General features: G+C 43.9%; 1 protein-coding gene across 1 annotated transcript; it reads left to right on the top strand.

The window, feature by feature from the left end:
• Positions 1 to 939: 939 nt before the first annotated feature.
• Positions 940 to 20,573, top strand: LOC309605897 (putative inactive 1-aminocyclopropane-1-carboxylate synthase-like protein 2). The gene is given in 12 exon segments (XM_082342212.1): positions 940 to 11,841; positions 13,241 to 13,300; positions 13,751 to 13,821; positions 14,213 to 14,282; positions 14,502 to 14,568; positions 15,490 to 15,653; positions 15,904 to 15,981; positions 16,319 to 16,381; positions 16,385 to 16,419; positions 17,487 to 17,576; positions 18,330 to 18,375; positions 18,476 to 20,573. Coding segments are annotated over 12 exon segments (1,470 nt in total). The 5' UTR covers positions 940 to 11,325; the 3' UTR covers positions 18,686 to 20,573.
• Positions 20,574 to 23,382: the final 2,809 nt, after the last annotated feature.

Raw genomic sequence — 23,382 nt, 5'->3', positions numbered from 1 at the left:
GATTGACATGTATACACTGATGTGTATAAAACTGATGCCTAATAAGAACCTGCAGTATAAAAAAACAAACAAAACAACAAATACTAAACTTTCATTGGGTTATTTGTACGGAAATATGTTAATATAAATGTTTCAGACATTACATGAAATTTCTAAAAATCTTATATTTGTATTTGTATGGAAATATGTATGGAAATATGTTAATATAAATGTTTCAGACATTACATGAAATTTCTAAAAATCTTATATGTTCTGGTATAATGTTATAAGTAATAATCCTAGTTATTACTTTAAAATGTATATCTCAGAAATAACTAATTTTCTTGTCAACTGCATTATTATGAACTTTCATCAAATCTTTAACCGTGGTCATTTTTAAGTCTTTTGTCATTTACAGACAGTTCTGGGTGTACTCTGATGATTTTGCAAATATGTTCCTATAAAAGGGTTTCATCTTCAAGAAATTCATGGAAAAGACTCTGACAAGTACAGGTTTCTGGTAACTGACTGTACTGCTGAACTGAATGAATAAGCATTTTCAGAACTCTAATGAAAAACTGATGAACTCATAAAAGTGCTAACAAAATATCAAGATAAAAAAAAAATGAATTACATGGGACTGAGGGAACTGATGAGGATGAGTATAATTTTTGTGACTTTCTGTCTGAATTAAAAAAAAAAAAATCCCACAAGGACTCAGAGGCAAAGAATATACAAATCAATTTTCACTGCAAAGTAAAGGAGCTGTTACAGTGGAGGATTACTGGACTGAATGTCAATATTATGACATAGTATGAGTGTGTTTCATGTTTGGTAATTGCAATCATTGTTGCTTTTGTTGTGGTCATCCATGTACAATGCTTGGTGTCAGTCTATTTATCTTTTGTAAAAATAAAATACAGTGTGTGTGTGTGTGAAAAAAAAAAAAAAATCCAGGGAACTGAAATCAAGGGAGCAAGGGTGATACAAACCAGAGTGGGAGTGAGGGAGGGCAGGAGCTGAGGGCAGCTGGGTCCACGTCCTTGGGGGGAGGAACTAAGTCTTTTCCCCACCTCCCAATGCATACCTCCGTGCTTTCCCCACCAGGAAAGAGGACTCAAGGGCCTTCTAAATGAGGCCAAGCCAGACACTGGACTTGGAATCTTGCTCTGTTTTAGCCCGAAAGAGCTGGGGAGGAGTGGGGAGTGGAGAGAGGGAACAACAGCGTTCAGCAAGTCTGGATTCTAATCCTACCCCTGAGGTTTTCTAGTTGTGCGACATTGGCGAAGGCACCCAACCTCTTTGAGCCTGGGGTCCTATCTGAAAAACAGATCCTAGGAGACCCTAAGAGCGCAGGGATCGCGCTGAGTTAGGTTGGGATTGTACTGCCGGGGCCCGCAGTCGGCGCGAGCTCGGTCCCAGCCTTCCGTGGGCGCGCGCCACGCTGCCGGGGCGCTGGCTGCTCTCGGAGGGGGTCGGGGCCTCCGCCCACCTTTCCTCCCATCCGCGCTTCCCCTGCGTTTGCAGAGGCCCCTGCCCTGAGTTTTCCGCGCCAGGAAGGAAAATAGGGGTTTAGCGACCCCTCTTGGCGAATGCATGTTACAGCTGTTGTGGCCGCAGGCGTCCCACAGGCAGGTGGTGGGAAACGCAGGAGGTTGGGGGAAATGAGGGTTTTCCCTCTGGGCAAGTCTTCATTCCACCGTCAACAGTCACCTGGTGACTGCAGTCCATTGGTTCCTTCATTCCCGCCCTCAGTTACTCATCGAATAGCTACCAATAGTAGTCAACAAACGCTAACCGAGAACCACCTCTGTGCCTTGGAACCTAAGAAGGTAGTGCCCAGAATGGACCCAGACCTTAGATAATTGCATTATGGTATCCATTCGTTCTTTCATTCATTCGTTCCTTCCTTCATTAATTCACCCACTCGCTCATTCATTCATAAATGTGGTTGAACTCCCCTATGGGCCAAGCACCGTTCTTTACGTTTGAGAAGCAGTAAACAAAGCAAGCAAAGACCCTTGCTCTCATGAGCTTTATGTTTTAGAAGGGGGCACTGAAAATAGTGCACATAATAAATAAGTATCGAGTACGTTTGAAGGAGAAAAGTGCTATAAAACATGAAAAGGGGAACGGGGGGCACTGCAGTGCGGCAGGGGTGGAAGCAGGTTGCAGAATGAGGTAGGTGGTCATAAGAAGCCTCCGAGAGAAGGTGATATTTATGCAAAGAGTCGTAGGAGATGAGGGAGTGAGCCGAGCAGGTGTCTGGGGGCAGAGCAGTCCAGGCATTGGAACCCAGCCAGAGCAAAGGCTTTGAGGCACCGCTGTGCTTTATACCATAGGCATGAGCAAAGAGCCTGGGGACATAGGCTGGGGCCCCTAAACCTGCCTAAGGAGTCAGGGAGGAAGTTTCCTTGGAGGAGGTGACATGCAGGCATAGACCTGAAGGAGAAGCAGGAGTCTGCCAAGTGGGTAGGTTTGTGAAAGGGCTCTCTGAGCGGAGGCAACGGCACATGCCAAGGCCTGGAGGAATGAGAGATGATGGTGTGCTGGGAGCGTTACAGGGGGTTCAGTGTTTTGGGGGTGTTGGTGGTGGGGGAAGAGATGTGCAAAGAATGAGACTAGGTAGAAACTTGTGATTGATTATTCTAGAGATCTGGTGTGCCACATGAAAGAATTTGGATTCGGAGGTTGCAAATTGATGGCTGAGGGCTGAAATCAACTGGTAAAACCATTTTGTTTGGCAGTGCTTGCCTTTTTTTTTTTTTTTTTAACTTGAAGGCATAGAGGAGGGATATGCAGGCTTCTGTTTGTGTCCTTGAAGGTATTTGGGTTTATAACCCCTGTAAGATGAAGGGGAGCCACTGAAGGATCTTGAGCAAAGATCAGACTTTTCCATTGGAAAATGTATTCTGGGACTCCTTGAAATCGGGGAAGTTTTCCTTCATTTTGATAGTCTCACGGTCTAACACAGTGCTTGGTACATAATAGGTGCCCAGTGAATTGTTTTTTTGAGTGGGGAATGAACAAGTAAATGACAGAAGAGATGGGTCGTCAGTGCAGGCCAGGCTGTGGAATATGTGAGGTCCTAACGCTCTCGGTAAAGTGCCTGCCCACTGCTCATGCGTCCTCTCAGTGTGGAGTCCACGAGGGCAGCATCTCTCCAAGAGGAATCCAGAATCACCCACCATGTTTGTTTTAAAATGCAGACTCCTGAGTCCAATTATAGACCTACTGGATCGAAGTCCCTTAGTGGAGCCCAGGCACCTGCATTTTAAACAAGCACCCACTGAAGTTGGAGGACAGTCACAAGACAGGGTATTCTTGAACCACAAGCTGCTTTTGGCCTTGCTTCTGTTTGTCGACCCTCAGGGAAGGCAGACCAGGAGCTCCAAATGTGTGGAGCTCATTCACCTACGCCATTCCCATCACCCTTTGTGAGGTAGGTTTCATGACCTCCCCCTTTAACAAAGAGAAACTGAAGACCCGAAAGGCTGAGTGGGTTTGCCAAGGACACACAGTCAGGTAGGGCTAGGGGGATTGGGACCAGCCCTCCTGGCAATCACTCCAGTGCTTCCTCATCAAGATGCCCTTCCTGCCTGAGGTTAACCCACTGCAACCTGCTCTCAACTGTGACCCCCCCAGAAATGGGAAAGGTTAGTAGCTCATTTGTGCTTTAATTGAGATTCGCTTGCTCCAGTGGTTCTCAGACATTGCTAAGTATCCGAATCACCTGGTGGTCTCAAGATACTACTCAGGCCCAGGCCCTCGCCCACTTCCAAGAGCCTCCTGCTTTTTATGAGCCCTCCAGGTGATGCCAAGACCTTCAAAGTTTGAGAACCACGGCTCCAAAATGTGGTTCTCCCAGGTGTGGGCATTGCTGAGCCTCTCTCTGTAATGGTGCAAAGAAAAGTCCATTTTATTCTTAATTTTTTAATCTCCATACTGTTTTCCGTAATGGCTGCACTAATTTACATTTCCACTTCTGGGTATTTATCTAAAGAATACCAAGGCACTAATTTGAAAAGATACATGCACCCTTACGTTCATCACAGGATTATTTACAATAGTCAAGATATGGAAACAACCTAAGTCCCATCAATGGATGAATGGATAAAGAAGATGTGGTATATGTATACTATGGAATACTACTCAGCCAAAAAAAATGAAATCTTGCCATTTGTGATAACATGGATGGACCTTGAGGGTATGATGCAAAGTGAGGTAAGTCAGATAGAGAAAGACAAATACCGTATGATTTCACTCATAGGTGGAATATAAAAAAAAACAAACAAAAAATGAAAATAAATGAACAAACCAAACTAAACGAACACAGAGAACAGAGTAATGGTTATTAGAGAGGAAGGGTGGAGGTGAGGTATGAGTAAAGGGGATCAACTGTGTGATGACAGATGGAAACTAAACTTTCGGTGGTGAGCACACTGGAGTGTATACAGAGTTGAAATATAATGTTGTACACATGAAACATATAATGTTATAAACCAATGTTACCTCAGTTAAAAGTAAAGCAATAAATGAAAGAAATTTTTTTTAAAAAAGAAAGGCCATTTTAGGTAATTGAGAGCAGCTGGGGGAGATCCCCTTGGAAAGGGCAAGGTGGATCTTGTTGCCCTTGAAATCATCTGTGCTTAAAAGCAGAGCATGCAGGCCCAAAGCAGTAAAAGCAAGCCTAGTGAGAGGAGGAGGTGGTGGAGAGGTCTCTGGGCCCCAAAGATTAAGAACAATTTCATCAGACATAAGGATTTTAGACCAGAGAAGAAATGAGTAAAAACAGGGACAGAGGTAAGTGCAGGGTGGCTGGGTCAGGAGCCGCGGCTGTGGAGTGAGAGGGGGCTTTAGGCCAAACATCGCCTGGGCTTTACCTGGGCCCCTGGACCCCCAGTGGGGTGGGGCAACGATGGACTTAGGGGGCTTCTGGATCCCTGAAAGTGAAAGCCAAGCTTTGAGGGGATATGCACCCTTCCAGCAAAAGCCTCAGGGAGGGATAGTTAAGAGGGCAGTGGGGCCTGGGGTTCAAGCCTCCCTTTCCCATCCTATTTGTGTGAGCTTGTGTGATTCACCTCCTGCTTTTGAGCCTCTGTTTTCTCATCTGTAAAGTGAGGCTAATGGTGGTACCCTCCTAATAGAGTCACTGTGAGGATTAAATCAGGTGGTGCATACAAAGAATCCAGACCAGAGCCCGGCTCAAGGCAGTACCCAATCAGTGTAAGTTGTTGTTGATAATGTTGGGGTTTCAGAGGGTCTGTGACCCCCAAAATAGCTTACACTGTTCATACTCATTCTGGGTATGTTGGGGGGCTGCATTAAATTCAACAGACTATTATTATGTCCTCATTCACCCCATCTGAAAGTTGGGGAGAGCACCTCTAGGATTAAAGGAAAATGAAGCTGCATGTGGTTGGGGGTTCCGGGCAGTGCTAGGCTCACTCATTAGGTGAGTGACCCCGGTTGAAAGTGCTGGTCTAGTGTTCGCTACCAAAGTCTGGTCAGCACATATATGCAACATGGGTGTAGCTGCATCCCAATAAAACTGTATTTACCAAAAGATGAATTGGGGCCCTAGCCTATAACTATACTAAATTCTCTTGTAGGGCATCTGTTAATTCTTTTGTGTCTTCCAGGTAGACAGTAGGAATCTGTAGATAGCAATAATCCAAATTCCCTATTTTTAACTCTAATTTCTTTCCTTGCTTAATATTTTTGGCTGAGACCTCTGGTACAATGTTAGATATTTCACAGTGATCACGGGCAGCCTTATCTCTTGTTCATGAATTCAAACCCTTCAGTTTCTAGATTGAGTAGGAGGCTGGCTTTTTGGCTGAGAGATGTCTTAGTTAAAGAGGTAGCCATTCATGGCATCAAGTTGTCTAACTCAAGAATGGGTGTCTAATGCTGTCAGATGTCTCTATAGCATCTATAGATCAAGTGACTTTTATCCCCTTAGGATCTATTAATGAAAAGTTAATATAAATCATAGAATTGAACTGTCCTTCCATTCTCAGTATGACCCCACTTGGTGGTAAGGTTATTTTGTTATGCTGATGGATTCTGCTTGTTAAGTGCTATTTGGCTTTTAAGTATTAATAACCTAATCATAGGTGAGATTTGTCCATAGTTTTTCATATAAACATCATCAAATCTACATATCACTGTTTATTTGATTATGAAATGTGGATGCTTTTCCTTTTTTCTAGAACAGTTTAATAGCCCTGGAATAATATTCTCCTTTAAGTACATGGTAGAATTTCCTTATGAGACCCTCTGGGCCAGATACTTTTAAAGGGAGCTAGGTCTTTGATAACTTCTATGGAAACTGATTTGTTTAGATTTTATTTCTTATCTGGAGTTAGGAATAATAAACTATAATACATTTTAAACTGAATTATCCATTTCTTCCAGACTTAGGCATATCCATTAGAATAGTTCAAAATACTCTTTAGTTCATCTTATTTCCATGCATGTGCTTTCTCCTATTTTTCTTGACTAAGTTAGCTTCTGCTTGCATCTCTCTCTCTCTCTCAAGAATTGTCTCTTCATTTTTTTCTACTGTAAATTAATTATGCAAATATCCCTCTGTATACTTGGGGCCTGTTCCCATACTGGTCTTTACACTTGAAGGGCTAGCATTGGAAATAAACTCATTTAGCTATTTATAGTCTGATAGAGCCTTAAATTAGCTACAGCTGCATTTTAAAAACCTACTTAAATATAGTAAAATTCATAAGTGTACACTTTGAGCTTTGACAAATGGCTATAGCCATGTAACCATCACCCTATCAAGATATAGGTCATGTCATCTCCCCAGAAAGTTCTCTGCACCCCATTACAGTCAGTTTCCCAATCTCCTGTCCAGGGAGCCACTGTTCTGATTTCTGTCACTACCGATTACTTTTGCCTGTTCTATGAGTAGAACTGTACCGTATGTACCTTGTCTGGTCTCTTTCACTCAGTTGGTTTTAGCTTTTAAAGGCAAACCTACTTGCTCTGATTAATAGTGTCCTCTGCAGTAAATCCAGCCCCTCTAGGGGGAGAAATTGGTACTACCTATTGAAATGTTGATCTTGTGATGGCTACAAGATTCTAGTTTGGTAGTTATTTCCTTTCAGTATACTGAAAATAGCATTTCACTATCTTCAGGTATCTGCTGTTGCTAACATCAGCTTTTGATCTATTATTCCTTTTAAGATAACTTTTTCTTTTTTTTGCTTGGCTGCTTTTGAAGTGTTTGTCTTGTTTTTTTGTAGCTTCACCATGATTTTTTTTTTTTTTTTGTAGCTTCACCGTGATATATATATAGGTATAGATTTATTTATCCTAATTTGCATTTGTTGGGCTTCTTGAAGCCATGCTTTGGTGTCTGGTTATTTGGCACTGATAAAACATCTTATTCAAATTGCTTCTCTTCTGCCCCATTTTCTCTTCCTTTGGGACTCCGAGTGAATGTGTATATGTGTATGTATATTTTAGATTTTATATCTTTCGTCTTTCTTTTGTGTCTTCATGCCATGCTCTAGAAAGTTTCCTCAGCCTCTTTTTCCAGGTCACTAATTTTCTCTTTAGTTGTATCTAATATGCCATTAAAACCCTTCCACTGAGGTTTAAAATTTTTGATCATTGTATTTTAACAACAGGAGATCTAGAATCTCCTGTTTCCTTTAAATCTGTCATTTAAGTAACTTCTAATTTTTGTCAACTTTCAAGCTTGGGTTTTACCTCCTTGAACAGAAAAGCAATTATTTTACAATCTACTCCTAGTACCTCAAGTCCAGTTGCTCTTTGTTGTCTGTGCTGGTTTTCGCTCTTGCAGTTTATTCATGTGTCTGGATCTTCTGTGTGCTAGACGCTGTATTTGAAGAATTATCCTTTTTGAGAAATCTAAAATCTAAGATATACTGCTTCCAGAGTATTTGTTTGCTTCTGCCCAGGGACTCTGAGTCACCAACAGTACAGGATGACAGTATTCTTGGATGAAGTTAATCCAACGTCAAAACTCGAGACTTCTGGGGCATCATGTGATGTGAAGCCAGGCTGTAGTCTGTGTAAATGCTGGTTTTCTGCCAGTTCACTCTTCTTCTAGGAGTTCTGGGCTTAAGTCAGAGGGCTTAGGTTTAAATCCTGGTTCTACTATGGGACACTAGAAGTTCCTTGTCTTCACTGAGCTTCAATTTTACCTCCAGTTGAGGTAAGTACCTTCTCATCTTGCATGAGTAACTGATGCCCAGACAGGGGAGATAATTCTTCCAACATCCTACAGTTGGTGAGTTGCAACTACAGAATAGAATCTGGGCTTCTCCAGGCTGCTTTTACCTGAGTTTTCAGTTTTGCAACTTGTATTTAGACATCTGTATCCCCAAACACCTTGCTTCCCATGCACATAAAGAAGACTCGACAATCTTTATCATAATTGCTACATTGAAAAGGAAGAATCTTAATTAGGTTAGAGGACTGAGACACCAGGGGAGGTTGGTGCATGGCAAGGGGAAAGAAGGCCAAAGGGCAAGATAGAGCTAGAAGGGCTTGTAGGGCACTAAAAAAAGAGACAGAAGTATCCTGGTATAAATGGTATACCCGTGTACTGGCATCCCAAATGAACAGGAGACAAGCTTGTTCCTAGTTCACTTCCCATGTTCTTTCCCCATTCCCAGTTTCTACTGTTTAAGATCTTTCAGCTCTTATCAGAGGGCACCAGCTGGGCTGGTTCTGAGATGCTGCTTCTATAGACGGGCCCTGAGTGTGGTTTGGGAGGTAGGTGGTTTAAGGATGAGAAATACTGAAACCAAGGATGTAGCCAAAAAGACTTAGCCAGACAACTCAGGGCTGACATTTAAGGACATTATGGCCTTTGTGGAACAACATCATTACAATAGACTTTTCCTGTGGAAAAGACAAGTTTTGGCAGAGGTCCATCTTCTAGGTTTTCCCCCTGGCCTTGCAGCATACTCACTTCCTTATCAGAAAAAACATTTACCAGGAAAATACACTTTTTGCAGTTCCTTGCCTTGGCCCCATTTTCTGCTCCATAAGCCTGCCTGGAGAGGTTCTCATTCCACCTTCTTTAAACAGCCTCCCTCCTCTAATGGCTTGTTGGGCCACCTGGCCTCCAGCTTCCCTGCCCCAACCTGATCCCTGTTTCCTGTGAACCTGGGGTCCCTGGCTGAGGGCTGGGTGGATGGGACAGAGTAGTGGGACCTTGGTAACAGCAAGGACTTCCAGGATAAGAAGTCCAAGAGACTCCCTAATCCAGCTTGAACTGGAATAACTTAAATCCTGGGCCCATGTGCTGCTCTGTGGAGCTGTCACATCTCTGATTTTGTTATTAAGGTAAAACAGAACAAACACACTCCATATGTGACAGCCCAGACCTGGGAGAAAGCAGAAGTGCCCTGGTGACAGCTTCTTGCCCATAGAAGGGAGGTCATCTCCACCATCTTGGCCCTTCCCACAGGCACTCATCAAGACCGATAAGGATAATGGGTACCACCTTTTGGAAGGCAAAAACAAAGGAACCTACTCACCCCCAGAGTTGAGAGCCCCGTTGAAATGACCCTCCTACTTCTAGGGGATGGAGCTTGGGCCAGAGCAAAGCTTTTGCTTATGAAACAAAGGGTGAGTCTGGGAATAAGAGCTTATATTTGTTCAATTTCTTTCTAAGCAGTATGTTTCTAAAAGTGGTAAGTAAAGTTCTTTGTATCACTGTTGATGAAAGGTTGACATCCTAAGTCAAGACTTGGTACCCCTTTGTCCTATGGCTTCATCTGGCTGTTGCTCTGTCTTCCATAGCTTAAAGTCTTCAGTCATGGTTCATCTCTTCACTGACTCAGCCACATCCCTGTTGTTGTGCCTCTCCCACTAGTTACCTATGTGCCAGGCACTGTGCTAAGGATATGATGACAAAGTCTGACCTGGGCAGATACTGAACAAGTAACAAAATTAAGTGTCATTACATAGAAGTATAGGTTGCTATGGGAACATCACAGGCAGACCAAGGATGGTTTGGAGAGGTTGGGCAGAGTGTCCAGTACTTTGAAGTGCTGGTGCCACAAACCTGTAAAAGAAGTAACAAGGTTTTGTATATGTGGGGGGAATGTAAGGGATGTAACACAGAAAAAGAACTTAGAAGATGGCATTTGGTGGTAGATGTGTAAGTCTAGATTCTTAGAAAAAGAGGTCTCAGTGACTGGGGATATGAGGATTGTCTTATAATGAATTAGAGGCAGCTGTCAGCCTCAAGTTTTCTTACCTCCTGGCTTCTTAATATCTGATTTTTTTTTTTTTTTTACTCTTTGAGGCTTTATAAAGGTGTTTCTTAAGTCTTATCCAGCATTTTGACTTCTTTTCAGACAGAAGGTTGGTCTGAATAGTTAGAGGTTCGGAAAGTATAGTCGTAGGAACTTCGTTAGAACTGCAAATTCTCAGGCCTCACCCCAGACCTCCTGAAACAAAGTCCAGTGATGAGGACTAGCCATTTGTGTCCTCACAAACCTTCTAAGTGATTCTGGTGGACTTTAAAGTTCGAGAACCGTGTATCTCGACCATGGTTACTGGTGATGGAAGTCCAAGGCAGCTGTCACCGTGAGCAGGTTGAAGGCATTTACAGGAAGTAACGCAAAGTAGGAACGTTGAATATCTGGTACGGCCAACTTGGGAAAAATGGCAAAAAGAAGGGCTGACGTTCTAGAACAAGAGCTGGCAAATGTTTTCTGTAACAGGCCAGATAGTAAATATATTAGTCCTTGTGAGCCATGTGGTCTGTGTCACAACTATTCAACTCTGCCATTAAAGTACAAAAGCAGCTATAGATAATATATAAACAAGCAAACACAACTGTGTTCCAATAACACTTTATTTACAAAAACAAATGGAAGGCTGGTTTGGCCCTTGGGCAGTAGTTTACTTACCCCTATTCCAGCAGAATGACTTATTCAGCGTTTTGGTTTGGTGTTTTTGTTTTTTTGTTTTTAGCAGCAGAATCCCTTTTCTTACTTAGAACTCTACAGAGCAGGAATTGCTCTGGTTGAAGAATCCACAGCCTACCTGTTCAGTTTCCCCTTTTTCTCGAAGTGGGCCCTAAGGCTCTTCCCCAGAACATATGTTAATGACATTTAAGTACAGTGCTCCAATATCTGGGCTTGGGTCCACTTAGGCATTGCCCTTGAATGAGTAGGTAACTCTTCCTGAATTCATTTGGGCCTACAACCAAGGTGTGGAGGTAGGAGGAACTAGTGACCAGCCTGAGATCAGGCCCAGACCTTTGCTGCAGTGCATGGACTCTCTTTCTCTGCAGGTTCCAGCCAGCCTGCTGAGGCCAATAGGAATACCCAGAGTATGAGTGGCCCATCAGACATGCCCTCCATGCCCTACGGCCAGATGAGGGACCAGGCCCTTAGAAACCGTAGCATCCACACCCAGCTGATGGAGATGGTGCTGTCCTTGCGGCAGACCGTGGAGGATCACATCGCACAGCTGATGACCAGGCACCAGCAGCAGGACTTGGCGCTGGAGAAGCAGAGGCACAATCAGGCCGTCAGGGACCAGGAGGCCTTCCTGGGTCACTTAATGTTCCAGATGCTCCACTACTTGCAGTCTGGGGCCACAGGTGACTGGAGCTTCCAACCACCTGACACCTCCATGGACTCTAGGGTCGATGTCGGAGGTGGGCAGCAGGCCCAATCATCCAGGCAGACTCGCCAGACGTTTTACCAACGGAGTGATTTTGAAGATACATTTATCAGCTATGACCTGTCCAACCGTGGGATTGACATCTCTGCCTTATACCACTCCAGCTTCCAGCACTACAACACCTACCAAGGAAACAAATACCACAAGGACAAGAACACCCTGGTGAGGATGGGGGGACATACTCGAGGGCCCCCATCACTAGGATTTACTGAGTCCCATGCCAAGTACTGTGCACTTTCACTGACTCTTCCAGCCCCATGAAGTAGACACTATTGTCTTCTATAGGTAAGGGGATGGGCACAGAAGTAAGGTGATGTGGCCAAGAAAGTTGACAAGCTGGGTCTGGTTTTTCCCCTCCTGTCCCAGCTCGTACCCACTAGGAGTCACTCTGGTCACTGTGGTAAGTGAACCTACCCTCATGGAACTCAGTCTGATGATGGATATCGTCGGCCATTGGGGAAATGAATGTGAATAATGTCTGCAAGAGCGCTAAGGGAAGGCCTGCTTTGGGTGGTCAGGGAGGATGTTTTAAAGGTTGAATCAGCCAGCCATGTGGTGGGAGGCGGGGTGGGGGTCCTCCATGCAAGAGGAACAGCATGTGTGAAAGCTTTAAGGTGGGAAGGGCTTGGGGTGATTGGACAAGGAGGCCCATGTGGCTTGAGTAGAGACAGTGAGCGCTGTGACAGAGGTATGGATGGGATCAGGCCATTGTGAGATGTCAGGATGTTATCCTAATGGTGGTGGGAGCAGGAAGAGGCTTCCAGCAAGGGAGGTTCACAACAGCTCTCCAGCCAGAGGGCGGAGGACCACACTAGCCACACCTTTCCTTCTGTTCCCATCTAAGTGACGTGTGGCTGATGGCCGTCTGCTTTGCTGGGGGCCAAGTGAGTCAGGTATCCCCACTGGCCCCTGAGGGGTCATACCTCTTCCAGTAAGTTGAAGGGCCCTTCCAAGGAAATAGCAGAGATGGATACACGCAGGGCCTGTGCTGGCTAAGGATCCAGGCTCTGGGGCCAGTCAGGTGGAATTCTGCCCATCACCAACGTCACATGGCTAGTAGTTTATTCAACCTTTCTGGGCTTCACGCTCTTTAAGCAGAGATCAGAATAGAACTTTTTTCTCAGGAGTTGTGAGAATTAAGGCAATTCACAGGAAGCACTTAGTCTAGTGTCTAGAACATAGGAGCTCAATGAATGATAGCTGGTACATAATATAACTATTATTATCTATTGGGCTGGCCAAAAAGTTCATTTGGTTTTAAGTAAAAATAAAAGACGTTTTTCATTTTCACCAAGAATTTTACTGAACAACGTATTCATTAACCAAACAAACTTTTTGGTCAACCCAATAAATGGCTCGAAAGAGGGAAACTTGCACTGTGAGATTTTTAGGGTTTGTAGAAATTTATCTAATATTAAAGTTGTCAAACATGGATTGCATTGCCTCATGGAGCAGGGAGACCCCCATCTGGGCTCGTCCAGGATAAGTACTTGTGACCTGGTTAAAGGCGTCCATGTAGGGCAGGGCAAGGGGACTGACCTTAGATTCCTTCCATCTCCAGGGTTACATCAACCTTGGTACCAGTGAGAACAAGATCTGTATTGATCTGCTGGCTGAAAGGGTAAGCCACGTTCCGGCCTGTGCTGGGACCCACCTTCAGGCCCAGGCCCCCTAGAATGTTCTTTAGCATGTTGTAGATACAGGACAAGACTTAGAAGTTTGGGGAAGGGAGTGGGGAAATAGCTTCTAGAATAGCACATCCAACTTCCTGGCTGGGCTGTGTTGGGAAGTGTTCTCTGGATGGGTATATGATGGGTAAGCTGCTAAGGGAGCCTCCGGATCAAATGTAGGGTTGGGGAAGTTGTCAGACACTTCCCAGTGGATAGCTATTTGTATAATCTTTGACAAGAAGATTGAAGCCTCCGTTCACCAGGGAACATGAAGCATATATGCCCATTTCCCTCTGGGAGGCCCTGTGTTGCAGGGCAAACACCCATATGCGTCCTAGGAGCAGGCTGAAACTTCTTGGGCATCCCTGGTCTGGCTGGGCTCATGCTGTATTTGTCAACAGTTGACTCGGACTGACATGCTGTACATTGATGAAGACCTACTGCAGTATCCTGATTGGAGAGGGCAACCATTGTAAGTAGCCCCTTACAGAGCTGGGGTCTCCTGGTCCACAGGCACCTGTCCTCATCCAGGGAAGGACTCAAGGTGCCAGATTCTCTGCTGGGTGCCTACCTATTTTGGGGGATAATGACTTCTAGAAAATGCCTAGCCCAGGATATCATAGGAGGCAGGCTGGTATCATAGAGATAGCACTGCCCTATAATTCAAAAGGCCCAAGTTCTTGTCCAGACTCTTGCAGTTAATATCTTTGTTGCCTGGGGAGTTGAGAGCCTCAGTCCCCTGTTACCCCTGTAAGGACCCTGAGGTTGGATGCTCTGGTCTTTCAAAAAGACCCAAGTCTAGACTGTGGGGAAAGCCCACGGGCAGGCCTGGGAACCACAGGTCTTTCTGGGTCTGTCCACAGCCTGTGGAAAGAAGTAGCCTGGTTCCTGACCTCCTACTGTAAGGCACCTGCCCGCCTTGACCCAGAAAATGTGCGTCTCTTTCCAGCCTTCCTGCCACCCTGGGGGAAGACCGTATTCTTGGGGGCTTCTCTGCCTTTCCAGCAGAGCCCCTCAGAGTCGGGGCAGAGTGAGGAGTCCTAGCTGAGGAGACTCCTCATGTCTGTCCTCCCAGGGGGAGGGAGACGAGGGAACTATCCCTCTTACGTGAGGATTGGTTTTCAACTCCTGCCTTCTGTGTATCTTCTTCAGGTGGTTGTTCTAAATGGCTGCTCCTCTGTCTTCTCCGCACTAGCCATGGTTCTGTGTGATCCAGGTGGTAAGTCAGTGGGCTCTGCGTTCCCTTGGGGAAATAGCAGCATGTGGGCATGAGTGCATGGGCACTGGGTCTTGGGGGAGAAGAGCAGCTTGACTGAAGGCCTTTCCCCTAAAGTACTGGGGTGCTTCCTGCACTGGTTAGAACGTCTTCCTACTATTTCTGCAGGAGCGAGGGATTTGGGTTCCCATTTAATATGGACATGTGACAGTCCTCAAGGAGGTCTGCCCCAGGGATGGTGACAATGGGAGCCAAGTCATTATTAGTTGGACTTTTGGTCTCAACTCCAATCCAGACAGCCCTAGTAAACTAGACAATATAGATGCTCTAGCTCCTCGAAAAACAAAAAAAAAAACACCAAAATCAAAAACTGAGTTCTAGACCAAATAAAGCTTGAGAGATTTGTTCTCAGTCTCCTTCTTAACAATGCCTCTTAACAATCTGAAATAAGAATCTCAGATTTCTTGATGAACCTACTGCATGGGAGACTCTTTACCAAGACGGCCATTTCACTTGAAGGAGTGGGTCCTTGATTAGCCCATCAATGAGGCGGAAGGGATGGGAAGAAAAGAACACATGAGATCACCAGGGTCACATGACCTGAGCCATGTAGAGCGATGAGAGCCCTCCCTGTGGGTGGACCTCAGCCTCCAGTGTCGGTCCGGAGCTGCCAAGACTTGCTGATGACCCGTGTTCTACCTGCTAGCAAGCCTGGCTTGAGTCCCTGGATTGCAAGTCACTTATAGCAGTATTCTTTCCTTTCTCCTCTAGTGTACCCGCAAAGAGACTTGAGTTTTGTTTCCCCAAATAATGTTTAGAAGAGTGGATTACTTTTATAGAGGCTGTGCCCCAAAGCATTCATCCCTAAGTAGGAGGGTTTACCCAACGAACATTCTCTGAGGGTGGCGTTGCTGCTGGTCTGAGGGTCCTGGCACGTTCTGACTGGGAGACGCTGGGCTAACAGCTCTGTCTCTCTGCTTCCAGAGGCCTTTCTGGTCCCCACCCCATCCTATGGTGGCTTTATCTTTCGTACCCACCTGTATGCGAAAGTTGAGCTGGTTCCTGGCCACCTGGAGAGCCAGGTCAGTGTGGGGCCCCTTCCCCTGCTCAGCCTACCCAGGCAACGGAATGATCTTGGGGCATTTCCAAGGTGTAGGGGGATTCTTGCTTTTCTCCCATATAAGTTATGGGAGAAGGATGGAGAAATCGGGCAAAGAGGGTGTGTGGGACTAGTGCCCTGGGTACGAAGGTAAAGGATTGCTCATGGTTTATAGGAATGAGGAATCAAGGCTTGGAAGCTTCCAAATAGGTGGTTCTCAGGCCGTGTTTGTCTTCCAGGTCACTGAGGCGAACGCCTATCCATTCCAGCTCACTGTGGACAAGCTGGAGCAAGCCCTGCTCGGGGCTAAGATTGAGGTCAGGAGGGAACCAGGTCTTCAGGGTGGGCACTGCCACCCCGGAAAGGGACTGAGTATGGACACTCTGGTATAACTTGTTCACCGAGATGCTGTGGGCACCTTCTTCAAAACAGATAGTGTCCCAGGGCACGTCCCCCGAGGAGCCCTGGCTATGGCGGCCCCCAGAGCTCCTTCCTGATCCCCTCTGTGGGCAAAAATATGATAGTTGCTCCTCCGAGAGCCCACTGAGGTCTTGATTAGGTGCTCGATACTCGGTGCCCTGACCTGATCTTTGGCTGAACTTGATGTAGATGCGAAGGACTTGTGTTCACTTGGTTATGTTTGGTTCTTTTTAGGGGAAAAAAGTCAGAGGCCTTGTGCTAATCAACCCTCAGAATCCTCTGGGAGACGTCTACTCCTGAGACTCAGTGATGGAATATCTGGAATTTGCCAAGAAGTATGAGTTCTACCCCCTTGAGACTAGATGAAGTCCATAAGAAGGGTTCCAATCACTCATAGTCAAGGAGTCAGAACCAGAAATAATATACCCTAAATATTCTTACTGCGTGGTATAATTTGTGAAGTTATGGACAACTAACTGAGATTGAAATGAAGGAAAATGCACCCACCTGCTCACTACTTCAAACTGTGCCATTTCCTTTCTAGCCTTTGTCCATGTACACATACCTACATAACAGTCATCATATAGTTCTGTTGCTTTTCCACCTCTTGTAGCATAAGCACTTTCTTCCCGCATCCATTTCCCAAACTACTTGGCTTGAGGTGCCAAGGAAGACAGCCTCTCAGACCTTGTGGGGTGAAGATGAGTTCCTATAGAATTTTCATGTCTCATTTATAAGAACATGTTAACATCAGTTATCTCTGAAGTCTGGAAATAGCCCTCTCAGGGTAGATAATCTTCTTCTATCTAGAAGAAACCCTCATTCAGACTTCATAACATATCCAGACCAATTAATGGCAGAGCAAGGGACAAGAGGAAGAATGCTGGGGGAGGTCTACATTCCAGCTCTAGCATCGGCTAACTGAGGGAATTAACTTTCTGTCTCAGAAACTTAGTTTCTTTCTGTGAAATAGAGGTAACAGTACTGCTTCAAAGGGCTGTTGGGAGAATAAAGGAGATGAAGCACATGAGCACTTAGCCTACTTTATAAACCTATTCGATTCAGATCTTGGGTGGCACCTCCTGACTGTACCAGAAGAGACCTGTCTGGGGTGCCCAGTCCCTTCCCACTAGTCTCTGCTTGATGGTTGAAGCGTGAGGTCGAATGTTCTCATGCATGTCTTTTGGGTCCTCTTCCTTCCTAGTACCTGCAAGTCGGGTGAAAGGTCCTCTCAGGTGAAGGAGAGACCCTCTTCTACCTTGCCACACCTCTTGGAAGGGTTGCATGGGCTGCTAGGGCAGTAGGAGTGTCTGATCTGTGTCTAGAGAGGACCATCAAACGAAGCGAGCTAACAATTAGAGAGAACCTGGATATCATCCTCCCTCTTTCACCCAACCTGCAGGTACAACCTACATGTGATTATAGATGAGATTTACATGCTGTCTGTGTTTGATGAAGCCATCCCATTCCATAGTGTTCTGAACCTGGAGAGGTGAGTTGGTCTTGGCTGGAATTGGGAATGAGAACCATGAAGTTCCTACTTTGCAGGGTGAGTCCATGGGCCATCAACTTAATTGGCTGCATGCCAGGAACTGAGCTCAGAGCCACTGGGAGTGTGAAAGTGAGCAAAGCATCACCTTTCCTCCCAAGTGTCTTCTCTAAACGCCATTTTGTACATGAGATAACTTGAGGGAAAGGTAGCATATACATTGTCAAAAGTCAAGTTGAAGCCCTCCAGAAGGTCAGGGTAGGAACTTCTTGAGAAGTAGGGCACAGGGAAAGAATAGAAATAGAGCAGAACTTTCTTAAGGGTAGTATTCGGGCCTAGGATAGGATCCAGCAGGCAAAGCAAGAGAAGAGCATGCCTGGAGGAAGGAAGAGCTTCACCAAACGTGGGGCAGTAAGAAATAGGTGAACACATATTAGAAATGGGGGGTGGCCTACTTGTGTGAGGAGCCAACTGCCAAGAAGGTGGCTTTGGACCAGCTGTAGGAAGACCACGAGCCAGGCTGAGGGCCCTGGACTTCATTCAGTGGGCACTTGAGAGCTGTCCCATCTGGTTCCATGAGGATACCTTTTGTTGACTTCCTGGCTTAACCGGGGCAGCTGTTTCTTGACTTTGGGTCCCATAGGCTCTTCTGTCTAGGAAGGCCCTCAAGGCCGCTTTCATCTTCCCTTCATAGACCCCAAGTCTTCATCCTTCAAATATTTCTCCATAATCTTGACTGTACTCTCTCCTCTCCAGTTTGCCTGACCCCAACAAGACCCATGTGATCTGGGGCACCAGTAAGGTGAGTCCCAGCTGCCTGTCCTTTGGGTAGGGAAGGAAGTGGAGCCAGGAACAGAAGGCAGACCAACTGGGTATTTCCTTCCCTACTTCTCTTCCTCTAGGATCTCGGCATCTCTGGCTTCCGCTTTGGCACCCTGTACACCCGCAACAGGGAGGTGGCCTCTGCCGTGAGCTCCTTTGGCTCCCTCCACAGCATCTCTGGCGTCACCCAGTACAAGCTGTGTCACCTGCTCCAGGACGGAGGTACTGAGCCCTGTTCAGGGCCAGACCTCGTGGCCACGGGGAATTCCTGGGTCTGCTTGGGCCTCTGACATGCCTTCAATACAGCGAGACCCTGTTCACTGTCTTGGGTTTAACAGTGGCAGGACAGGAAGCTTACAGGAGGGCAGGCTGTAGATCAGACGATGCAGCCGGGTGTAGACAGAAGATGGAGGTGCTGGTCTAAAACACTGGCCATCTGGTAGCTCGTGCTCTGCTTGGAAAGGGGATCATCAACTGTACTCTAGGACTTAAAGGTGGGAACTTCAGAAATGAGTCTTTATGTGAAGGTCAATTTTCCCTCCCCCAAAGCTGGCTTGCTTCAGGCAAAGATTACAAAGGAACACCCTGATTCCTCGAATATGATTTAACTTCATCTTCCAGTGTGGCCAAAGGAGAGCTGCCGTTTGGGCAAGTTGGTGTAGCTACATCTATGGCACATGAATTCACCTTCCCCTTGGATCTTAAGTGAATGCTGGCTTCAGAGGGAATTTCTCCCCTTTTATGCCATGGCCCAAACTTAGATAAGGGCTCCTTTTTAAAATTCTCTGTAATAGAGCAGATGCCAGGCCCAAGGATTTAAATTAAAAGTGGGGATATAATGAAACAAACTAATGTAATCAGATAATCTGGTTTAGAAAATAATTTGCTTTCAGCTTTGGGTGGGGAAAGGGGTGGCTTTGGTCAGTCAATTGGGTTTGGGACCATTCTCCCTCTCTTGGGTAGGTTTGTAGCCTGATTCTTCAAGATTTTTTACACCAGAGAAGTTTTTTTAGAAATCGACTTGACTAGCAGACACAGAAAGGGAATTCATTGGATGCATGAGGGAGCTCATGGGACCAGAAGAGAGGGGGAAGATAGGAACCAGAGATGTTCTTGGCATCTCTGCTATGGGAGCTCATAGCCAGTCTCATCAGGGCGCTGTCCTGGGAGGAAGATATGATGCCTTCCATGGAGGCGATAGGCCATTGCTGTCTTCTCTTCCACTCAAGATTCAAATGGTTGACTGGGAAGAATTTAATTTTTTCCTATCCAGGAACACAGAATATCCCTCCATTTATTTAGGTCTTTAATTTCTCTCGGCAAGGTCTTTGTAGCTTTCAGTGTACAGGTCTTAGGCACATCTTATAAATTTATCACTGTATTATGCCTTTCATGTTATTTTCAATGTATAGATTATTAATTTCATTTTTAGTTGTTTGTTGCTAGTATATTGAGACAATTGATTTTGTATCTATCAAGAACTTTGAAGACTCTGAGGTTTTACCTTACTTGCAAAATAACAGGTTTCATGGATGCTGGCGGAAGGCATGAGAATCTTGGGTCAGAGACAAAGGACAACTTATTAACTCACAGCAATAGCGGTAATCAGTATTGGCTTTTGGTTCCCCAAACCCTGATTCCTATAGGGCAAAGTGAAGGGGACCAAGTGATGCCTGTACACGCAATGGGGTGTGTTGCAGGAGAGGATAACCCAAGCTTAAGGAACCTAATTCTTTTGTAATGAGCAGTAAACCTGCCTGAACTTTGGCCCTGAGGGAGAAATTATCTTTATTATACTTAGTAGTAAACAAACCTACCCTTTGCTCTGGAGGCAGACACTATCACTACCATCCAAGGTTGGTCACTGTACATATATGTACACATATACACACACACACACGTATGCACGTACATGTATGCATGTACATATATGCATGTCCTTACACACACATATATATAATCCTATACAGCCCAGAACAAAGGCAGTCAGTGTCTCCGCTTGCAAGACAGGCAGAAACATGAGAGACCTGGGAAGAACCATCTCCTGACGGTATCTTGAGACCTTGCTAAATTCATTTATTAGTCCTAGTTGTTTTGGAGGGGGATTTCATTGAATTTTCAATGTACACAATCATGTTGCCTGCGAATAAAGATGATTTTCCTTCTTTCTTTTCAATATTTATGTCCCTTATTTTTCTGTTCGAATTGCATGGCCTAGAACCTCAAGTATAATATTGAATAAAAGAAGTAAGAGAGGACATTCTTGCCTTGTTCTCAGTCTTAGCAGGATTGAGTTCTGTCTCTCATTCTTAAGTACTGGACGTATTTTTCACACTGCCTTTACCAGATAGAAGAATTTCCTTCAATTCCTAGTTTGCTGAGAGATTTACCATGAATGAGGTTCAATTTTTGTCAGATGTTTTTATCTGCACCTCTAGAGGCAATATAATTCTCTTTTAATTATTGTGATAAAATTACATTGATTAAACAAAATGTTAAACCAACAACATACTCCTGCAATAAGCCCCATATAGTCATGATGCATCATCCTTTTATATATTGTTGGATTTGGTTTGATATTAAGAATTTTACACCTATTTTCATGAAGGATATTGTGCTATAATTTTCCTTTTTATAATGCATTGTTGGTTTTGGCATCAAGGGTAATACTGACCTCATAAATGTTTCAGGAAGTGCTCCTTTCTCAATTTTCTGAAAGTTTATGTCAAATTGCTTTTTAAAAATTTTTAAATGTTTGGTAAAATTCACTAGTAAAGCCATCTGTACCTGGAGTTTTTCTTTGTCAGAAGGTTTTTACCTATGTTTCAATCTCTGTAACAGATATTGGGTTATTCACATTTTCTATTTCTTGTGTCACTTTTGGCTGTTTGTGTCTTTCAAGAAAATTTGTCCATTTCATCTAAGTTTAATTATTGACATAAAATTTTTTATAACATTCCTATATTATCCCTTTAATATCTGTAGGATCTATAGTGTTACCTCCGTTTTCTTTCCTGATACTGAAATGAATTTTTTGATCAGTTAATCTAAATGTTTATCGATTGCATTAATATTTTCAAAGACCCAACTTTTAGTTTCATTGATTTTTCCTTGTTTCTCTTCTGTTTCATTTCTACTTTTATCTTTATTTCCTTTTATTAACTTTGGGTTTAATTTGTTCTTTTTCTAGCTTTTTAATGTGGAAGATTAGACCAATGGTTTTTAAGCTTTTTTTTTTTTCAAATATAAGCATTTAAAGTTATTGATTTCTCTCCAAACATTGCTTTAGCTACATCCCATCAATTTTGATAAGTTGGTTTTTTTATGATCATTCAATTTTCTACTTTCCCTTGTGATTTCTTTTTTAGCTATAATTTATTTAGCAAATATTTAGTTTCCAAATATTTGGGGTTGTTCAGCTGTCTTTATTAATGACTTCTACTTTAGTTCCATTGTGACTAGAGAACATAAACTACAGTTTCAATCCTTTGAAATTGAGACCTTTTTAGGGCCAAGTACATGGTCTATTTTGGTCAATGTTTCATGTGCACTTGAAGTGTATTCTGCAGTTATTGGGTGTGGTGTTCTATACATGTGAATTAGGTTAAATTGTTTTATAATGTTTAAATGTTCTGACCCTTACTGTCACTTGATCTATCTATTACTAGAAGAGGGGTGCTAAATATTCTAACTATAATTATTGATTTGTCTGTTTCTCCCTTTCGTTCTGTCAGTTTCTGCTTCATGTATTTTTAAGTTTTGTTACTAGGCATATAATTTTAAATTGTTTGTCATTCTGAGGAATTGATCATTTTATCATTATGAAATGTCCTTTTAAATTACCGGTAATTCTTTTTGTTTTGAAGTCTGTGTCAGATATTATTATGAATGCTTCAGCTTTTTTATGATTCTTTTTTTGGGTGTTATGTGTCAAAATACACATAACATAAAATTTACCATCTTAACTATTGTTGAGTGTACAGTTAAGCAGCATTAAATACATTCACATTGTTGTGCAGCCATCACCACCATCCATCCCCATTACTCTTTTCATCTTGTAAAACTGAAAATCTATGCCTATTAAATAATGACTCCCCATTATCCCCTTCCCTAGCCCATGGCAGCAACCATTATACTGTCTGTCTCTATGATTTTGACTACTCTGAGAACCTCATATAAGTGGAATCAAACAGTATTTGTCTTTTTGTGACTGGCTTATTTCACTTAGCATAATGTCCTCAAGGTTCATCCATGTTGTAGCCTATGTCAGAATTCCTTCCTTTTTAAGGCTGAATAATATTTCATTATATGTATATGCAATGTTTTGCTTATCCATTCATATGTTGGATACTTGGGTTGCTTCCACATTTTAGCTAGAGTGAATAATGCTGCTCTGAACATGGGTGTACAAGTATCTCTTCAAGACCCTGCTTTCAATTCTTTTGGGAATATACCCAGAATTGCTGGTCATGTGGTAATTCTATTTTTAACTTTTTGAGGAACCTCCATATTGTTTTCCACAGTGGCTATACCATTTATATTCCCACCAACAGTACACAAGGGTTCCAATTTCTCCACATCCTGGCCAACACTTGTTTTCTGGTTTTTGGATATTAGCCATCCTCTTATGATTATTTGCATGGTATATTTTTCCCAGTTTTAGCAGTTTGTTTTTTCATTTAACATGTCTCTTGCAAACACCATATTCTTTTTTTTTTTTTTTTTTTAAATAGTAAGTGGTTGGTGGGTGATGGGAGCCAGGTTTCTCACTATTGTAGAGGGAAGTTACAGATAAGAAAGGAAGGTTAGAATGAACTCTGTGGTTCTTTCTTTTTTTTTAAATTTAATTTTATTTATTTATGGCTGTGTTGGGTCTTCGTTTCTGCGCGAGGGCTTTCTCCAGTTGCGGCAAGTGGGGGCCACTCTTCATCGCAGTGCGCGGGCCTCTCACCATCGCAGCGTCTCCTGTTGCAGAGCACAGGCTCCA

Source organism: Balaenoptera borealis, assembly GCF_965194805.1.
Source record: "Balaenoptera borealis genome assembly, chromosome: 11".
Classification (NCBI taxonomy): Eukaryota; Metazoa; Chordata; class Mammalia; order Artiodactyla; family Balaenopteridae; genus Balaenoptera; species Balaenoptera borealis.
The sequence above is the reverse complement of the archived record's forward strand: the minus strand, read 5'-3'. Positions and strand labels throughout refer to the sequence as shown.